The following is a 19,265-nucleotide window of genomic DNA, read 5'->3' on the forward strand; positions in this document are numbered from 1 at the left end:
ATCCTGGCATACTTACTCTTTCCCCCCAACTGACTTTTCACCACACTCGTTCAAACCTCTTCAAATCATCCTTATCTTGAACCAAGGTCAAAGACCTCCTGTTGATGAAGAGATTACGAGTACACAAACTTAACGAAGTAAATGAAATCCACACCTTCCCACCAAGATGATACACTCTTCAAGTGATTGTGAAAATTACCAGTTGCCATCAATGATTACACGATAAGGTTGTTATGTATTTATTACAAGGCGAGTTTCAATAGCTAGTAGCCGAAGGTTACAAAAGAAATTATTGATGGTCCAATACCACAAGACAAACCGAGATAGTTGTAGCAGGTCACCAGATCGCCTCTTATCGTGCATACCCAGCGTCCCTGGCCGAGTACCTCCTCGAACTTCCCACGCTATCCGGCCTGACAGGCCCAGCACTAAGCTGCCTCACTCTCCCCTCAACAACCTCATACACACCATCGGGGAGATACGTCTCCCTCTCGCTCTCCGTCCTCACAACACCGCTTCTTCCTCTACCGCGTTCTTCGCCGCCGAGCATACCGGGGTAGTCAACGCTGCCTCTACCAACCACGGGCTCAAAGCCATGGTCAGCAAATTGTTGCTGAAGCGACGAATGAGATGCCGCTCTCCGAGGTTGCTGTCGTTGCTGCTGTTGTTGGTCGAGTAGATCAGGGTTCACGAAGCGGTTAAGCGCATTGTTCGATATGCTTCTGTTGGAGACGCGGGATTCCGGGCGGCCGCGGGTCTCCCTTGCCTCTACTGCGCTACCGGGTCTGCTTGAAGATCTGCTGCGTGTGGAGACGGGCGCGGGTGTAAGATTTTCTGTCCACCATTCTGGGCGTACGGAGTGGAGGGAGTCTGTTGAGGTGCTGCGTGTGTGGCGGTGGTGTGGCATGGTTGGTTGATGCGTTTCCGCAGATCGGTTGTAGAGACCAAAGACGGGTGGTGGTGGTTGGGACCGGCTTGCGCGACTAGCTATGCTGCTGGCGCTGCTGTTGCGCTTCTGTAGCTTGCGTCGTGGGCGATTTGTGCTGGTGATGGTCGTCGTCATGGTCGTTGTTGGGCTTGATGGTGGGGAAAGGTGCAGGCGAGGGTCCACGGGTGACTCTTCTGATCTCTTTCGTCCACGAGGGATGGTAGGTGCGGCTGTCTCGTCAGAGTCTGGACTTTCGCCGTTACTCCAGGGTCGCTTCTCGGTGTGGCCGCTGTTCGTGTTGCTTCCGCTGCCACTATCACGACTGAGGACGCTTTCGACGAGTCTCTTGTGCCACGAGCTGTTTCCGTAGTTGAAGTTGAGTCGCTTTTCGGGGTCCTTCTTTCCGAACCAGAGGGGCTCGCTTTGAGAAAAGCCAACGGCAGTGAGCCAAGGGTTGCCGGGCGCATCGTGCGCAAGCTGGAAGATGACATCGACCTCCTCGAGCGAGCGGAAGGCAGTCTCAGGGTAGAAGAAGTAGACCAAGGGGATGATGGCGAAGTTTGTGACGGCGAAGATGATCCATGTACGATAGGAAATGCGCTGGAATGCGATCGGGGTGATGAAGACGATACTGTTTCAATGTTAGTCGCGCAGCTAATGCGATGGACCCGGATTGTGACTTACACGAAGTTGAGCAACCAGTTGGCACTCGTCGAAAGACCGTTAGCAGGCCCTCGAATCCGAAGTGGCACGATTTCGACTTGGTACAACCAAGCCATACCCTGCCATCCAATAGCGAAGAAGACGGAGAAGATGAACAAGAACACAGTGCTGGCGATCCTTCCAGCCTGCATATTGCGCTCGGACCACAGGTACTGTAGAATAGTGATGAGTATCATGCACACTGACATGCCCGAAGCACCAAACATCATCAGTGAGCGACGACCCCAGAAGCGATCAATACCGACAACGACGATGAATGAGGCAAGGAAGTAGACGGTCGCTGAGCAGGATGCCAGGAGACGAGCCAACCATCCCTCGAAGGACATGCGTGTCAGGAAGATCCACGAAAGATACTGCAAGACCAGGTTGATACCAGTGCCCTGTTGGAAGACTTGCACGAAGTACGCCAACACAACACGATGGAATCCTCGGCGCTCCTTGTTTGAGAACAGGCCAGCGCTCGACCCTTGTGCCATGATCAAGATGGCGTCCTTGATTTGTAGGAACTCGTCTTTCGTCTCGAAGCTGTCGGGCTCATCATCGTTCAACGCCGCGAGCACAGTGAGCGCCTCTTGTTCGCGTCCAGTAAGGATGAGCCATCGCGGCGATTCGGGAAGCACGAAGAGCATTGCGATGGCGGGGAGCGCGAACATGATCTGTAGAGCGATAGGGACGCGCCATGATGCCGACGAACTAGTGAGGTATGCGAAGCCGAAGACGAACCAGTACGAGAGCGCGATACCGGCGGAGACAAACGCTCCTGCGCTGATCATGAGAATGGTTCCTTTGCGGTGCGACTTGACGCATTCTGCCTGGTATGCGGGGGCCGTGGAAGTGGTGAAGCCATTGCCTATGTTGCAGCGTCAGTTTTCGTGTCCGGAGTTCTGTCCTACAAGATGTCAAAGAGCTTACCGAAACCAGCGATCGCGCGACCGACGATGAACTGCGGAAAGCTGTAGGAAGACGTCTGAATGATTTCGCCAATCACCCAAAAGGTAAGACCGAGGATGAGTGTGCGCCGACGACCTAGCAGGTCACCAACGAAGATTGTCGCGATGGCTGAGACGATACAGCCCAGGTGCCATGTTCCGACCGTAAGACCTATTGATGTCAGTCAGGACCCTGCATGCTCCAGTACCAATCTGAGGCCTTGATGCGCCCACAAGACTTGGTTCGACGTACCTGTGACCCACGCATTGTGGAACGAACTCTGGTTGACAATGTCAACCTGAGGGAATCTGTCCAAGAACTGCTGGACAGTCAAGAGACCGCCCATAACACCCTGGGCATAGCCGAAACATCTTTGACCGATTAGTCCTTGAATAATCTACGCGACACACACGGATGGGGTAACTCACAAAAAGCAAAGCCCACACGTGATGCTAATGGCGCTCGCTAGACTGCGACCTCTGAGGCCCAAGAATCTCGCCATCTTGATGAAGCCTCGACAAGTCACGCAGGGGAGCAGGAGATTGAAAAGACCGTCCTGCGGGCTGTCAAGTGCGAGGAACAACCCAAACTCATACCAACGCAGGTATTGCAGCCCGCAGCGGCACGTCTCTTAGATTTGAGATTTGCCCATGTTGCCCGCCCGTCCAGGCGTACTGGTCTGGCCATCAGCCTAACGTCATGCCCGCAGGATCGTCGCAAGCGTGCCGTTCGGAGGTTCATGGCATCCTTGATGTCAACATGGTCGGCTAGGCTCTGCAGAGATTAGCGAGCGTTGTCAAGATGCGCTACATGCCGCTAGACATCAAGATACAGCCCACGACCTGTCACTCGAAGTGTAAATATCCCAGTATCAGCTGGATCTGAAAAGGTTCGCTTCGTAGGTTTAATTGTGCTTGAACAAAGGCTGTTGACGCCCTGCCAATGTCTCTCTCGGTTCCGACACGTAGAAAAGTTGGCCCTCGGGCAAACGTCATGTCGGCGCACTTCCCCAAGCGTACCGTCCGAAGCATTATGCAACCCAGGGTCGAGTATCGCGACACCAAGCTGGAGACGGCTTAGCTATAGATCCAAGCCGCACTAGAGATCGTTGCTGTCAGGTACGCGAGCTGTAACGCAAGCCGAGTGGTTCTTGGAAAAGGCCGACACGCGCGATCTCGATGGCTGGCTGATGTCATCGACCTGTTAGCGCTGATCAGCTGAAAGATCGAGCACGTTGAGACACTGCACGGACTTCGCAGACCACCAGTTGTTCGGCATCGAGATGACTCGTTACTAGCCGAAACGGCTGAGCGCGGTGAACCGTTGTATTGTTGCTATTGTTGGGTGATATCGGATGGGATGACCAGCGAATCAACGCTTCCAAGGTTGATAGGGGAACGGGAGGGAGAATCGGGGCCTATTGCAGGCTCAATGTCATGGCGCTGAATGGCGATGCATGTCTAGTATTATACTATCGCGACTTATGCACACGGTTGAGAATTATCGGACATGCCGTCCTAACGAACGAGCGGACGGGCTTGGCCAACGGCGAGTTCTGCCGTGTGTTCGCACCCGGGGGTTTAGCGCTGGGGTACGTGATGAAGAGCGGATAAGACGATTGATTTTTCTATTTGGCCAAGAACTTCTGGAACGCTTCCTGCTCGATAACGACACTTCCTACCGACCTCAGCTTCTTCCTGCCCTCCTTCTGCTTCTCGAGGAGCTTGCGCCGTCTGCTGAGATCACTAGCATGGAGCTTGGCGAGGACATCCTTGCGGTACGGCTTGATGGTAGCTCGCGCCACGATTCTCCTGCCGGCTGCAGCCTGTATGATGACCTCAAACATTTGTCGCTCGACATGCTCCTTGAACTTCTCGACCCATATGCGGCCCACTCTATCAACTTGCGATGTGTGCAGCACGCGCGACACGGCATCGACTGGGGAGCCGTTGACAAGTAGGTTGAGCTTGATGATGGACGACCTGCGGAAGCCTGCGTCTTCGTAGTCAAGAGAGGCGTAACCTTTGGTGGAGCCTTTGAGTTTGCCGAAGAAATCATCAACAAGATGCGACAGCGGGATGTCGTACTTGAGAATGACTTGGGTGGCGGTGAAGAAGGTAAGCTCTTTCTGCTCGCCGCGATTGGCCTCACAAAGCTTGATGACCTCACCAAGATATTCGTCAGGCATCGTGATGGTTGCAGATACGTAGGGCTCATGGACCTCCTGCACTCTGAAATGCGCTTGGTCTTGATCGGGGAACTCATTGGGGTTGGTGATGATGGACTCGGTGCTGTCTTTCCAAATGACTTTGAAGGGTACTGAGGGCGGTGTAATGATGATGTTGGCACCGTGTTCCTGACGCAAGCGGTCCTCAAAGACGGAACAGTGCAGTGTGCCCAAGAAGCCCAAGCGCCAGCCAGCCCCCAAAGCATCGGACGATTCCTTTTGCAATGTAACACTGCGGTCGTTGAGGATGATCTGCTGGATGCTGTCTTCGAGATGCTCATGGAGGTCCTGGTCTGTGGGGAAGGCGGAGACGAAGACCATGCTCTTGGGCTCTTCAAAGCCTGGATATGGCTCTACCAGCTTCTCAGATCCGATGGTGGTGTAGGTGTCGCCGACCTTGGCCTCTTGCGAGCGCTTCATGCCAGGGTTGAAGTAGATGTAGCCCACCTGCCCGGCCTTGAGCACCGTCTGCGGGGTCTGGTCGGGGTACATGATGCCGACCTCGCCCACGATGTACTTCAGCTTGGTTGCGAAGGAGCGTATGGTGTCCCCAGGCCGCACCTGCCCATCGAATATGCGCACCAGCAGGATGACGCCCTTGTATACATCGTACCACGAATCGACGAGGAGCATGCGGAGAGGCTTCTTCAGATCGCCGACTGGGGCGGGTATCTTGTCGACAACGGTAGGAAGGAGGGCAGCGACGTTGAGGCCGGTCTTGGCTGAGACAAGTACGGCGTCTTTGGGGTCGAGCTCGAAGGTTTCGTGCATCTGCTCAAGCACCCGCGGCGAGTCGGCGTGGGGGAGGTCGACCTTGTTCAGCACGGGGACCAGCGTGAGGCCTTGGGCGAAGGCGAGATAGAAGTTGGCGACTGTCTGCGCCTGCACGCCCTGGCTGGCATCCACCAGCAGCAGGGCCCCTCCACAGCTGGCGTAACTCCGCGACACCTCGGCTCGGAAGTCGACGTGGCCGGGCGTATCTACCAGATGCAGCAGGTAGTCCTGCCCCTCGTGATTGTATATCATACTGCATGTCTGTGCCTTGACAGTGATGCCGCGCTCCCTCTCCACGTCGAGCTTGTCGAGGAACTGCTTCTGGCCGCCGGGCTGGATGGTGCCCGTGATCTCCAGCAGGCGGTCCGAGAGGGTCGACTTGCCATGGTCGACGTGGGCGACGATGCAGAAATTGCGGTAGCGGTCGATGGGGATGTCGGCGATGCGCTTCTCGAGCTCTGACTGGGGACGGAAGGCCTGCGCATAGCTTCTGGCGAGGGGCGGCAGGCGCTCAAGCAGGCGTGAGGTGCGCGGGAAGCCATTGCAGCGGGCCGAGGGCGTCCGCCAGCCGTGCAGAAGGCTGCTCGCAGTTCGCACGCATGATCGCATGAGTGGGCATGAGGTCGGATCCGTGCCTGCCTGCTCGTCGCTCGGGCGGTGGTGTCGACGACTTTTTTGATCCATCTTATCTTATCGGCGACGGGCGGTTCCTGCATCTGCACCCCGACCCACTACCAGACCTCCCATCCGACCCGTGAACATCTCCAGTACCCCGCAAGCATACTAGGCCCAACTCTGATCTTCGGAGACACTCGGTCGTCGATTGCGCCCTCTCTGAACAGCCTTGCTGCGCTGTCTCGTTGCTTCCTGTTCCGCCAGGTCACGCTGGTCGCAGTTACCCTATCAACAAACCCCGTAAACAACACACCGCCAACCTTCACGACGCGCTATCACCGCAATGTCTCAACCCAAGACCTCTTCCAAGTCCAAATCTTCAAAGGGCGAATCAAAGTCCTCAAAGAGCGATTCCTCCAAGGTGCACAAGCTTGCGCTCAAGGGCTCTTCGAAACTCGTCAATGAGTTTGTAAGTCGGGCAGGCCAAGCAATGCATCCTACGCTTACCCCAATTAGTTTGAGTATTCCGTAAACACCATCCTGTAAGCATGATGAGCGCATTGTAGCCTATGACCTAGGTGACTTACTCTGCTCAGGTTCCAAAGAGGCGTGTACCCCGCCGAGGACTTCACCGCGTAAGCCTGTACTACACCTCGACCCCAACCAGCCATTAACGAGATGCAGCGTGAAGAAATATGGTTTGACTATGATGGGTACGTAACCTGCCAGTCCTGCCATCAGCCACACTCTAACCTTTCCAGTGACTGCCGATGACCAGGTCAAAGCATACATCAAGAAGATCATGGGCCAGCTGAAGGAGTGGATGTACGGGGGCAAGATCTCAAAGCTTGTCATCGTCATTACGAGCAAAGAAACTGGAGAGCATGTTGAACGCTGGCAATTCGACGTAAGTCACATAAACTATACCAAACCACAGTGTCTGACATCATCAAGGTCCAAATCTACGGAAAGAGCGCCAAGGCGAAATCTTCCAAGAAGACGGCAGACCAAGAGAACTCCGTTCCAGAGTGAGCGAAAAAGGCCAGCCATCTTGAACACATGCTGACAACTCCCAGTGCCAGCGAAGCATCAGAAGACAAGACCGAAGCTGAAATCCAGGCCGAGATCCAGTCTGTCTTCAGGCAGATCACCGCCTCCGTGACTTTCCTACCAATGCTGGACGGAAACTGTACCTTCAACGTCCTTGTCTATGCCGACGCGGACTCTGAAGTGCCTCTCGAGTGGGGTGACAGTGACGCCAAGGAGATCAAGAATGGGGAGAAGGTGCAGCTGCGCAGCTTCAGCACAAGCAACCATCGTGTGGACACACTAGTGAGCTACAGGTGAGTGACTTCATGCACTGCTTGTGGAAGCGATATACTAATTCTCTAGACTTGCCGATTAAAATCCGCCGTGTTTGAGATCCCAAACTCCCCATTTCCTTTCCAATTTTACATCTTGTCGACTTTTCGCCCAGGCGCATGGAGTACGTGGGTCGCACCATATTCCAGGATTCGATGACTAAACTTGCGGCATTTTCCAAAGTCTTCTACGCGACGGAGTTCACACACCAATGAAAATCATGCAACTGTCTTCCATTTTGTCCAGCAGTAAACGTATCCGTTAAGGGTCACGTGTCTGGGCCAAAGACCAGAGCTCTTCTGGCGCTGCTGGGCCCGTCGCAATCTTTGTGGCGAGGCGGTGATCTTGTGGTCGCTATGGCTTTACAGGCTCGTACACAATCTCTTTTCGTTCTCTTTCGGTCCATGCTTGTATCGGTGGTGCGACATCGTTGGCAATGCGAACGCAGCGACGCGGATTCGTCACGCGTGGGTCCTCGCTAAAGAACCGTTGATCTTTCCAACCTCACTTTGTCTAATCGTCTAGGTCTGCGGTAATCTTGGTAATAAGACACGATTGTTGCGTAGCAATGACGGGCTTTACGGTTTTCTCGATGCGCGTGGTCTAAAGCGCGCAAAGCTGGCCCGCTGTTAAGCTATAGGCGCCCCACCTCAGTGGCAACACAAAGGACGCCTGGCCTCCCAAGACCATATTTCATGTAAGAAGATGGGATTTTCTTTTGGATGCGCGGACCTCCCGTTCGCGTATCGTTACCCACAAGCTATGTTCAGCATCGCGTCATCTCACACACACACAGAAACGCTGTCGCGTCTTTCCTAAACGATCTGCCAGGCAGTTCCGACATATTCACAGGGCTTAGGGGTATCTGGCACTTGTACACACTGCCGAGCCATTGGCTAAAACAGCCCCAAAGCTACAAACACTCTCAAGTTGGTACGGTTCCAATGTCACTGATGATAGCGCATCTTATCTCCATGAGCAACCTCGTTACATGTCCGAGTGTTGTATCTACTGGCTGTGGAGGCAAGAAAGAGCATGCGGTAGCGCTCATGTAACAGAGCACAGACGCGATTTCCACCACGACCCAACAAGACTACTTTTATCTGGGGTTCCGTGGCACCATGAAGCTCCAAGTCCACCTTATCCTGCATGGCTCACCCAAGACAACTTCAATACAGGTTAGGCGTACCAGTACCAATTGCCTATCGCCACACTACACTGTTTTCATACTGAACTCGTGTAGTTGTGGCTGCTGGTAATCGCTTATAGTAGTGTGGGTACTTCTCCCACCGCACGTACACCTAGAAAAAGTGTGCACTTTTTAAATATCAGGCTGAGTATCTCTTCACCTCGCTGCCCGCTTGGTGTTACCGTCTTCTCAGTCGTTACCTAACATCCGTGTGCACCTTTGTTCTTCGTCGTTCAGACGCACATCGCACAAACCTTCTCCACCCTGGCTTCATATGAGAAGACGCAGAAATGAGGTTACCCGGCATTTTCAGAAAAGGAGACAATGTCTCTCGACCGCATAACGACACTCCTGGGAGCGAGGAACTTCCCCCCCAAAATCCTCTGGCGCCAACACCCCGAGCTGGCGACGAGTCACCGGCTAGCTTCACACCTATGCAGCTTGGCCCAGCTAGCGCTCATTCCGGCGGGGCTCCCAGCATCCACGGCAGCGACAGTACCGTGCGCACAGATGCTCTTGTCGACGTCAAGGCTGAGCTCCTGGCCAACTGGCTCCACACCAAGCAGGAGGAGCGGGTATGGACCTTTGGATCAGCTGGCGAAGGTGTCTTCATGAAGAAGTCAAGGGGACGCTATTCCTGCGCTCCCGATGCGCTTCGTACCGACGGTACAGGTCTCATTGAAGCTGTTACCGAGTTGAACGTCCGAGTGAGTCTAACAACGCCAAACACCCGCACGGCATTGTCACTAATACTTTGCAGTGCGCTATGACCGTCAACACCAGGGCCATCCAGTACATTCTTGAGCGATGCAATACCCAGTATGTGCAAATTCAGAGCGGCCTTCGCTTGCAAATCGTTCCCGATTTTGAAGCTTTGCCACACTGTCAGAGGGGTCAGTCCGCTGCTTTCATCGCCTCACGAGGCATGCTGGTAGTGTGGCAGGATGACCCAAAGTTGACGCTCGAACGCGCTGAGTTCATCATCAATTGTATGATGAGGATGATGTGTGGAGCTGAATACGGCTATGATGCGCACGACTTGGAGTTGGAGAAGTCAGGGAAGAACCCCGCAAATGACATGGAAGATTACGACGACTCGCGCGATTCTAGAGAAGCCAATGGTGAGGAGGCCCGAGACATGAAGATGTGGCAAGCTGCCTACTGCGGAATGTCCATTCTTCTCCTGACGGTAGCGATCGGATCCGGGTACAGGCAGATCGCGATCGAAGAGTTCCAAGCCCCAAAGCACTGGCTTCGTCTGCTCTTCCTCATTTGCTTGCCCGCGCAAGTCTGGCTATCATTGGTAAGCCATATGTCTCACTCTATGATTTCGCTTCTGACTTTACTAGTTCTTCTTCCAAGCGCTGGTTGGTAACTTTGCCCAAATCATTGGCCCCACCGATCAGATGAAAGAGAACAGCCGCTACTACTCCGGCAAAGCCCCCAGGCGCCTCAACTGTGATACCTTTAACGGCCCGCTTCCACATGTAACCATCCAGATGCCCGTTTACAAGGAGGGTTTACGCAGTGTCATTGAGCCCACCATTCGGTCGCTCAAGCAAGCCATCTCTACCTACGAGCTTCAGGGAGGAAGTGCCAATATCTTCGTCAACGACGACGGAAGTAAGTGCTGCGCCAGTGCGTAATGTAAGCCCCACTGACGTTTCCCAGTGCAGGTTCTCGGAGCCGAGGAATCCAGGGAGCGCCAAGAATTTTACGACGAGCATGGCATTGGCTGGGTGGCGCGCCCAAGGCATGATCCCACGGGCGAGCACGGACCGGATCCGTTCGTCTTTGTCCGCCCCGGAAAATTCAAGAAGGCATCCAACATGAATTACGCCCTAAGAATCAGCTGCAGGGTTGAAGAGGTTATGGCACAACATGAACGTGGAGAGAACTGGAGCCAGCTGGACGAGACTGACCTCTACAGGGAAGTCTTGGAATCTGTCAGGGCTGAACACGAGGGCAGGGCTTGGGTTGATGGTAACATCCGCATTGGCGACCACATTCTCCTCGTCGATTCCGACACCCGTGTGCCTAAGGACTGCCTGCTCGAGGCCGTCAGCGAAATGGAGCAGGGTCAGGAAGTGGCCATCCTACAGTACTCTTCCGGAGTCATGAACGTCACCAACAGCTTCTTCGAAAACGGCATCACTTTCTTCACCAACATGATCTACACCATGATCCGATTTGCTGTCGCTGGTGGGGACGTCGCGCCTTTTGTCGGCCACAACGCTATCCTGAGATGGGAGGCACTTCAGAAGGTGGCTTACGAGGTAACAGAAGATGGCCACACGTTCGACAAATTCTGGTCCGAGGAGACGGTGTCTGAGGACTTTGATATGAGTCTGCGGCTGCAGAGTGCTGGTTACATCATTCGATTGGCCTCATACCAGGGTGATGGCTTCAAGGAGGGTGTATCGCTTACCGTATACGATGAGCTTGCCCGTTGGGAGAAGTATGCTTGCCCTTTCCAACGTCTCTCTCTTACGGCTGCTAACTCACAATCTCTAGGTATGCATATGGCTGCAACGAACTCATCTTCAACCCTTTGATCTACTGGTTCACCCGAGGTCCTTTCACCAAGCTCTTCCGCACCTTCATCTTGTAAGTAGATCTTCAGAGATCGTGTCGTCTTATCTGTCCGTCAACTAATTCGATGATATCAGTTCCAACATGCCTCTCGCATCTAAAGTCACCATCATGGCTTACATCGGTACCTACTACGCTCTCGGCTGCTCGTGGGCTCTCACCATGCTCAATTACTTCTTGATTGGGTTCTTCAACGGATGGCTAGACCATTACTACATCAACTCCTTCCGCGGTAAGCATCACGTCATTGTTCGTCTCGCGCATCACTAACATTCATCAGTCTACTTTGCCATCATCATCGTCTTCAGTGTCCTCGGTAACATCGCTCTCGCCGTCCTCCGCTACCGCATCGGCGAGGGTTCCTTTTTCGGCGGCCTCTGGACAAACATCAAATGGATCCCTCTTCTCAGCATCTTCCTCGGCGGCATCTCTCTACACGTCTCGCAAGCTCTCCTCGCGCATTTCGTCAGCTGGCCTCTTGAGTGGGGTTCCACTTCCAAGGAAACCGAACAAGTCAGTTTCTTCGTCGCCATCAGCAGGGTGCTGAGGAAGTTCAAGTGGAGCTTCATGTTCTGCATTGGCATGACTGCGATCATGATTACCATGGCTTTTGCGCTGCAGGAGGACTGGAGGATCAAGGAGCTCATTGCCGTTTGGCCTATGGGCACCGTGGTTGTCTTCCACTTTTTGTTGCCAATTGTGCTCAACCCCCAGTTGATGACTTTTACTTGGTAAGGGCCATTGGTGTTTGTCCACGTTCTGGATTGAGGGGGAAGGATGGAAGGAAATAATAATCTGCCTATTGGTACTAATACTTGGGGTGTGTTGGACTTTTCCGTATGTGAGAGTACGACGTGGTCATCACCTGAAACAATAAAACACTTGAATTAACCTTGCCGTATTCCTGAATGCGTGTCGCTATCCATGATCGAAACAATGGTTCCACTCCTCAACTCGGTGATCAGCCTTCGTGCCTCGATCATATCGCCAGACCCAACACTACCAGCGGTCTCCGAGATCTGACTGCTTCGGTTATCATTCCACGTGTATATCTTCTTCAGTGTCGAATATGCGATCAGCCAGTATTCAGGTGCGTATCTCATAAACCCAATGCGCTGCCACATTGTCGACGAATCACTTTCCCTCCCCAAGAGATCCACCAACTCCGCATCTCTAATTTCCGACGGCCATGATTGCTGCCAATTCCGCAATCCATTGGTGATCGGCGCCATTCGTACCATATCTAGCGCAGTGACTGCGCAGGTCTCAAGGCCGTATACCTGCAAATACAGTGCGTGGATGATGGTGAACATGTTGAGAACGCTCAGGTGAGCAAAGGCGCGATGGATAGTTGGCTTTGCCATGATCGCGTTATCACACAGTGCGTTGACGGCGGACAAGATGGTGAGGTTTGTCGCATCGATACCCACTCTTTTGCGCCAGACCTTAAGTTCGATGAAGCACTCTTCTTTTGAAGAAGCTTGAAAACAGGATTCTGGGGACGACATCTCGATAACCAATTCGGACAGAGCCATGCGGGGTACATGGCGGAAGAACAGGGCGTAGCTTGCGTCGATATTGCAGATATATGAACAGATGCTATCAAACCCAGTCAGCATTAGAACGTTATGTGCTAGGTCAACCTATACCGAATGAGTGACTCCCGGAGAATATACTCCTCCCAGTCGAAATCAGCTGGATGGGATGTATCGACTCGCTTTAGTGATGCTTGATCTAGTCCTATATATCGTGCTAGCTAAATCATCATCAGTAGGTCGTCGATCATTAATCGGAAACACTGACATGAACGAGGTCATTGAACCGTTGCTGCAGAACGCGTTTTTTACTCCGCTTACTTCCCTCCCACGTTTGATACAGACAGACACAGTAAGCAGCTTGGAGAACCTGCAAATGTGTGCTCCGACGTTGGGTAGTGGTTGTATCTCGCCATGCGTTCGAAATGTCATGATCATGGAAAGCATCATCACTGAAAACGAGGTCTTCAACTAAGTCCAACCAGACCTGGGCTGAGGCATGATCGCGCTCTTCTGGCGACAAGCAGGCACCAACAAGAGCCATTACAGCAATCAACTCCGGTGACTTCTCTTTCATTTTGAAAGTCGGCGCATGTATTGTGGGCCAGTTAGGATACCAGCAAGACCAGAAGAGTGCCAGGAATCTTTGTAGATTTGTCGGATTGAAGAATGCGTAACATAGCGCTTCCACGAGAGGTGACCAGGCGATATCAGCGGGGCCGTGGTGATGGCGATTTGTCGCTGTCTCTCGGATTTGATGGACGATCTTGTATGTGACGGGCAGTAACACAACTGGATCAGCTATGTTCTCACTGTTTTGCACCAGTGCATTTCGGGTAATGTCAATCCAGTGCGTCGCGGCATCCGATATTCCTTCTCTCAGAGTTGAAAGATTCTCACCCGGGTTCGCCTTGAGTGGGTCTGATGTGATGGAGAGTCTCTGCTGCTTGGTGCCACACCCAAATGATCCGACAAATCCAGTCGCCTTGGTGAAATTGTCGAGGAAGGGGAACTGGATCAACACGTTGATGTTGAGTTGTGTTGGGCGTTGGCAAAATGGGGCCATGATTCCGTGTTCAATTAACAGTGAACTAGAGCTAGTCCAGGAGCCAAGTTGAATGCGAGAATCTGGATTGAGCTGGGAAGATAGTAGCGTTGATCCTATCTCATGATCGAAGTCGGCCATGGGGGAGTCCGAATGATCGTCAGTGTCGTCCAAAGTCTGGAATACTGCCTCATATACGTGCATATCGAACTCGCTGTCAATGTCGCCGCGAGATGCTACTAGGTCGTCACGGACACGGCACTCCACTGTGCCGTTAGTCTCGGTGTTGAACGCATCGATATCATCGATGGAGGAATTAGCGTCGTCTGCCTGATCAAGTCTACTGTCTTGCGGTCGACTATACTTGCAGACTTGATTTCGTGAAGCACATGGCGCGCATGGTTGTGAGGAAGTACAAGCTCTCTTCAACTGACGGCATTGGTCGCAGGCACGGATTTTGCGTCCTCTTGCTCTGGTCTTAACCGTCGGAATGGAAAGGTTGCGAGCCCTTCGAACACCACACGAGTTCCAGTGTCGTTTCAATGCATCGCTGGGTTCATAAGTTAGGAATCGGTTGCCACGGATCGGCGGTTTTATGTCCACTCTGTCGAGGGAGGAGCGTACCTTCTGGCAAATCTACGGAAGCAAAAGATGCAGACGCTAGACCTCTTTGTGCTTTCCATGGTGACGCTGCAGGGTTTGAGTGGGTACTGCAGAAAAGTGATAGCGCTCCTTGCATTTGAACGCATTCTTGAACGCCAAAGGGAGGGGACCTCGGGAAGGTGCGGAAGGCGGGGAATCTACGCGCTACAGTGCCGGTGCGCGTGACGAGCGGCTGCCAGCCTACCAGCCACCCGTAGCCGCAGCCGCTCTTTGCACGAGATCGTCCATACAGTACAGCAAACAGCCATCGCTACGTATTCCGAGTGTCGCATCTCGCGTGAGCGGCCAAATCGACATTCGAAACGATGCAATGTGTGTCAGGTACGCAGTGCTGCGACATATGCCGAAGAACCTTGGAAGGATCGACGCGACCTCGCGATGACGTCATGTTCGCCTTGCACTGATTGATGATGCCAATACGCCCGTGAGATGCATTCCCGCGGGCATACCCCAATATATCTTCTACATATCCAATTACTAGGGAACCCAAGAGCAGTGAAGTTTGAAGTGTTGGGATCCATTCACGATGTCCTCAAACACCGAGTCCACAGTCCCCCTCTGGATCGACAACAAACCCATCCACACCCAAACCACCATCCCCGTGACCCAAGCCAGCACCTCCAAAACCATCCACCACGCCTGCTCCGCCTCCACCACCGAAGCCACCGAAGCCGCCGCATCCTCCTTCTCCGCTTTCAAATCCTGGCGCTGCACCTCCCACACAACCCGTCGCAACCTCCTCCAAAGCGTAGCCACCCACTACGCCGACCATGCCTCTACGCTCATCGCCGCGCAGATCGCCGAAACCTCCTGCACAGAAGCCTGGGCGCGTACTAATGTAAACCTCTCCATCTCGTACCTTAACGAAATCGCTGCGCAGATAAGCAGCGTAACAGGCGTTGTCCCCCCAACCGAGAAACCCAACACACAGGGTTTCGTGTTTAAAGAACCCATCGGACCGGTCTTATGCATCGCACCTTGGAATGCCGCACTCGTGTTAGCAACGAGAGGAATAGCAAGTGCCATAGCCGTAGGCTGCACCGTAGTCTTCAAAGCGAGTGAACTGTGTCCCCAAACCCACGGACTCATCACGCAAGCTTTCGCCGAGAGTGGGTGTCCTGGTGGCGTGTTGAACCAGGTGCAATGTGGGCGAGAAGATGCGGCTGAAGTGGCAGAGGCGCTGATAGCGCATGACGCGATTCGCAAGATTGAATTCATCGGCAGTGCGGAGGTGGGGAAGAAGATCATGGGCATCGCGGCAAAGTATCTCAAGCCCGTGTTGATGGAACTAGGTGGGAAGTGCCCGGCGATTGTGCTGGAGGATGCGGACTTGGAGGAGGCGGCAAAGCAGTGCGGGATGGGTGCTGTATTGAACCATGGGCAGATTTGCTTTAGTACTGAGAGGATTATTGTGATGGAGGCGGTGGCGGAGAGGTTCAAGACGTTGCTTGTGGAGGCTATGAAAGGGATGGAGGGGCCGGCTGGGTCGGCGGTGTCGGAGGTTATTGCGCGGCATGCTGAGGATGTTATAAGGGATGCGCAGGAGAAGGGCGATGAGGTGCTTGTTGGTGGGGTGGGGTCTACTTCTTCTGAGGGTAGGCTTGCACTCAAACCTACGATCATCGTCAATCCCTCGCCTTCATCTCGTATCCTGGACGAAGAGACGTTCGGCCCTTCCGCTTCGCTTTACGTCGTTTCTTCAGATGAAGAAGCTATCGCGTTGGCGAATCGCTCAGCATATGGTCTCAACGCTACGGTCTGGACGCGCGATATGGCTCGGTTCATGAAGATGTCGCGGGAACTGGAATACGGCCAAGTTCATGCCAATAGCATCTCAGTCTACACGTCGCCGACTGGAAGTCAAGGTGGCGTTAAAGGCAGTGGATTTGGGCGGCAGAACGGCCAGTGGGGACTAGACGAGTTTGTTGTCGAGAAGTTTGTCACTTGGTGTGGGTGAAGTGGGAGACCTTGACGTTGCTCAAGAAAGACCACAATACAGCACAGTTGGCTAGAGGCTGACAGCGTACAAGTAGAGTGATCGAAACATGAAATTTACTTTGGAAGGAGATTTGAACAGCACATGGGATCATTGAAAGTATTTAAGGACCCACAGGACTCACGTGACCGTCTTCTCGAATCAAAATCCACCATGGACCTTTGGTTCCTACCCTTGCATCTTGGATATAACCTCATCCACGTTGCGTACTTGCACTTTCGTATTCACACCACTCGTTTTGTGGAACCAATAATTATGTGTCTCCCAATCCTGCGCACCATCGACGAGTGAGAGATGGTAAGTACGGAGAATTTGTGGTACGATTCTGTACATTTCACAAAGGGAGATCTTCGCAGGAGTATCAGTGGTAGCACTTGAAAGTGGGGCCTGGAGATACGTACATTCTTCCCCACACAAGTCCGGGCTCCTCCGCCAAATTGGAACATATGCCTATCCATAATCGTGGTGTCTGCACGGAGCCATCGCTCAGGAACGAAGTCATCCGCGTCATGCCCAAAGATGTTTTGATCACGGTGTATCACGGCGGCGTTGATGCCTACCCTTGTTCCTGCAGGAAAGAACTCCCCAGATATTTGGCAGCCACCAGCCGGAACATTGCGTGGCACTGTCAAAGCAACGCTTGGGTGAAGACGCATCGCTTCCTTGCAGCATGCGTCCAGATATGGCAGCTTGATAGCTTCATTGTATCTGATGAGCGGATAAGAGAGCTGGCCAGATGCTGAGGCGTTGTCGATCTCGAGTGTCAATTTCTCGTACGCGCTAGGCGAGCGCATGAGGTGATATAGGATAGACGAGATGGCTGCCGCGGTGGTGTCTGAGCCTGCGAAACTAGAAGCAACAGAAAGGTCAGTACAACAGCCTTGTTTCCGACGAGATGCTCAGGTACTATGAGACTTACAGCGCAACGTAGACCTCTACTGTGATCTCAGTGAGGCCAAAATCAACCTTCTCGCCTTTAGTCTCCATGACTTCAAACAGACTGTTCAAAATGTCGTCCTTTCCGTCAGCCTCTCCCTTCTTCATTAGTGCGGATCGCTCAGCGACAGCATCCTTCGCTGCTGTTTCAACATTCTTGAGGCTCATGAGGGCTTTGAGAATGCGCGGGAAGATCGCACCGCCTGTCAAGAAAAACGGCCGGATATAGGAGGGCATGACGCACGCTGTTGTCAGCATCGGGAGGAGGCAGTCAAGGGCCGTAATGTAGCCGCGATAGTCAGCGGCTTGCGCCATGAAACCGAACATGCGACTGAAGAAGAGTTCGCCTATAACGTCAAATGCGTACCTGGAACATGTGAGTATGACAAGTACGCGCATTGGATGCTGTATGTATGTGGATACATAGTGTTGGGAGGAAACATACCACTGTACCCACGTGGATACATCGATGGCATCTCCCTTCACCGCGATCTCATGGAATTTCTCCATGAGAGTCTCGGTACAATTGTCGATATTCGCCTCCGAGCGGACAATGTTGGACATGGAATATAGATTGTTCACGATCTTACGCCGGCTAGCGTGAGATTTCTCATCCAGATTGGTAAAGAGATCGGGGTATCGGGCAAAGGAAGGACGGAATAACGGGTAAAAGTCAGTCTGGAGAATTGGATTAGTTGTTGAGGCTTTTCAATATCATGGTTCATGACCCAACATGTAAACACTACACACCTTTGTGAAGCTGGAAGAGATAGAGTAGATGGTCTTGATTGCAGTGGGATCAGCGATAGCGACCTCGTTTGGTGCAATGCGGATGATCGGACCTTGGACTGTTAGCAGAAGAATACCAGACTGCATCGCGCGGTGTTGGTACCGTATCTGGCATGTAACTCTCTCTGTGTTTCCTCTGCGTGGGCTCCAGCGACTTGCAATACAATCCATGTCCGCGATATCGAGGCGAGAAACGGACCAGGGTATTTCGATAAAGGATGAAAGAAGCGCGAGTACACAGTCCAGATGATCCAATACGATGTAATGGCTACCAGAAGAACGACATAGAAAGGTGCGACGGCCAAAGTAACAAGCATTGCTTCAAATCGGAAGATTCCAGTGTATTTGTGATGCTTGATTGAGTTTGTGTTTATGAACAAGATCAGCTTGAGCTGGAATAGACGCAGTAGTACCTGGGTAATAGTAGTAGTGTGTCTATGAATACAACAGACATGCGCAGGTCCATCATCATTTGAGGTCAATACCCCAGGAAATCTGTCTTTTCCCCACCCCCACAATATTGAAGCGTTCGCGGGGTTGTTTGAGTTTTGGTAATTACACGAGGGGTTATGAAGCGTGTAGACTCCCAGACGAATGAAATTCACGAGAAAACAGACCCTCCGCCTACCAGCGGCAACGATTGGTTGAAGGCGAGGGTCTCGGGCGATAAGCCCGGAGACGAGCCACGAATGAAAATCTCATCGTATTGTTGCCGCGGGGTTGTTTGGGGTTTGACTCTGGGTGTGGTGGCGGCTGCTGTGGGAGATAGCCGTCCTATCGGCGCCGGGGGGATCTGACTCCCAGCAATGACCACCAATACGAAACTACCGCACCTGATGTACCACTGTGCCGAATAAGGGGATAGCAACGCAGAGGTCGTAAATGATATGCGCTGCGGTTTCGAATAAGGAAACAGCTTTTTGGGGATGCTGTATGATAACTTCACAGCCCTAAATGCAGT

At 52.9% G+C, this 19,265-nt stretch overlaps 8 protein-coding genes across 8 annotated transcripts; 4 read left to right on the forward strand and 4 right to left on the reverse strand.

Annotated features, from left to right (window-relative positions):
- Window positions 1–352: 352 nt before the first annotated feature.
- On the reverse strand, window positions 353–3,083 carry J4E79_002592 (uncharacterized protein; the record flags this gene model as incomplete). Its single annotated transcript, XM_049351490.1, has 5 exons — window positions 353–1,559; window positions 1,613–2,501; window positions 2,564–2,752; window positions 2,834–2,952; window positions 3,010–3,083. The coding sequence occupies 5 exons, from the start codon at window positions 3,081–3,083 to the stop codon at window positions 353–355; spliced, it is 2,478 nt and encodes an 825-aa protein (XP_049214128.1).
- Window positions 3,084–4,208: 1,125 nt separating this feature from the next.
- On the reverse strand, window positions 4,209–6,266 carry GUF1 (Translation factor guf1 mitochondrial; the record flags this gene model as incomplete). The annotated part of the gene is made up of 1 exon (XM_049351491.1): window positions 4,209–6,266. The coding sequence occupies one exon, from the start codon at window positions 6,264–6,266 to the stop codon at window positions 4,209–4,211; it is 2,058 nt and encodes a 685-aa protein (XP_049214129.1).
- A 274-nt stretch (window positions 6,267–6,540) lies between these two features.
- J4E79_002594 (uncharacterized protein) lies at window positions 6,541–7,602 on the forward strand (the record flags this gene model as incomplete). The annotated part of the gene is made up of 8 exons (XM_049351492.1): window positions 6,541–6,666; window positions 6,714–6,739; window positions 6,794–6,832; window positions 6,882–6,910; window positions 6,959–7,104; window positions 7,152–7,225; window positions 7,274–7,540; window positions 7,590–7,602. 8 exons carry the CDS (start codon window positions 6,541–6,543, stop codon window positions 7,600–7,602), a joined length of 720 nt encoding a protein of 239 aa, XP_049214130.1.
- Window positions 7,603–9,182: 1,580 nt separating this feature from the next.
- On the forward strand, window positions 9,183–11,359 carry J4E79_002595 (uncharacterized protein; the record flags this gene model as incomplete). The annotated part of the gene is made up of 5 exons (XM_049351493.1): window positions 9,183–9,455; window positions 9,509–10,051; window positions 10,098–10,371; window positions 10,420–11,206; window positions 11,263–11,359. 5 exons carry the CDS (start codon window positions 9,183–9,185, stop codon window positions 11,357–11,359), a joined length of 1,974 nt encoding a protein of 657 aa, XP_049214131.1.
- Window positions 11,360–11,424: 65 nt separating this feature from the next.
- On the forward strand, window positions 11,425–12,075 carry J4E79_002596 (uncharacterized protein; the record flags this gene model as incomplete). The annotated part of the gene is made up of 2 exons (XM_049351494.1): window positions 11,425–11,572; window positions 11,621–12,075. 2 exons carry the CDS (start codon window positions 11,425–11,427, stop codon window positions 12,073–12,075), a joined length of 603 nt encoding a protein of 200 aa, XP_049214132.1.
- Window positions 12,076–13,448: 1,373 nt separating this feature from the next.
- Window positions 13,449–13,941, reverse strand: J4E79_002597 (uncharacterized protein; the record flags this gene model as incomplete). Its single annotated transcript, XM_049351495.1, has 2 exons — window positions 13,449–13,616; window positions 13,666–13,941. 2 exons carry the CDS (start codon window positions 13,939–13,941, stop codon window positions 13,449–13,451), a joined length of 444 nt encoding a protein of 147 aa, XP_049214133.1.
- Window positions 13,942–15,109: 1,168 nt separating this feature from the next.
- J4E79_002598 (uncharacterized protein) lies at window positions 15,110–16,540 on the forward strand (the record flags this gene model as incomplete). The annotated part of the gene is made up of 1 exon (XM_049351496.1): window positions 15,110–16,540. One exon carries the CDS (start codon window positions 15,110–15,112, stop codon window positions 16,538–16,540), a length of 1,431 nt encoding a protein of 476 aa, XP_049214134.1.
- A 954-nt stretch (window positions 16,541–17,494) lies between these two features.
- Window positions 17,495–18,391, reverse strand: J4E79_002599 (uncharacterized protein; the record flags this gene model as incomplete). Its single annotated transcript, XM_049351497.1, has 3 exons — window positions 17,495–17,882; window positions 17,961–18,193; window positions 18,266–18,391. The coding sequence occupies 3 exons, from the start codon at window positions 18,389–18,391 to the stop codon at window positions 17,495–17,497; spliced, it is 747 nt and encodes a 248-aa protein (XP_049214135.1).
- Window positions 18,392–19,265: the final 874 nt, after the last annotated feature.

Source organism: Alternaria viburni, assembly GCF_023758015.1.
Source record: "Alternaria viburni strain BMP 2772 chromosome Unknown scaffold_4, whole genome shotgun sequence".
NCBI lineage: Eukaryota > Fungi > Ascomycota > Dothideomycetes > Pleosporales > Pleosporaceae > Alternaria > Alternaria viburni.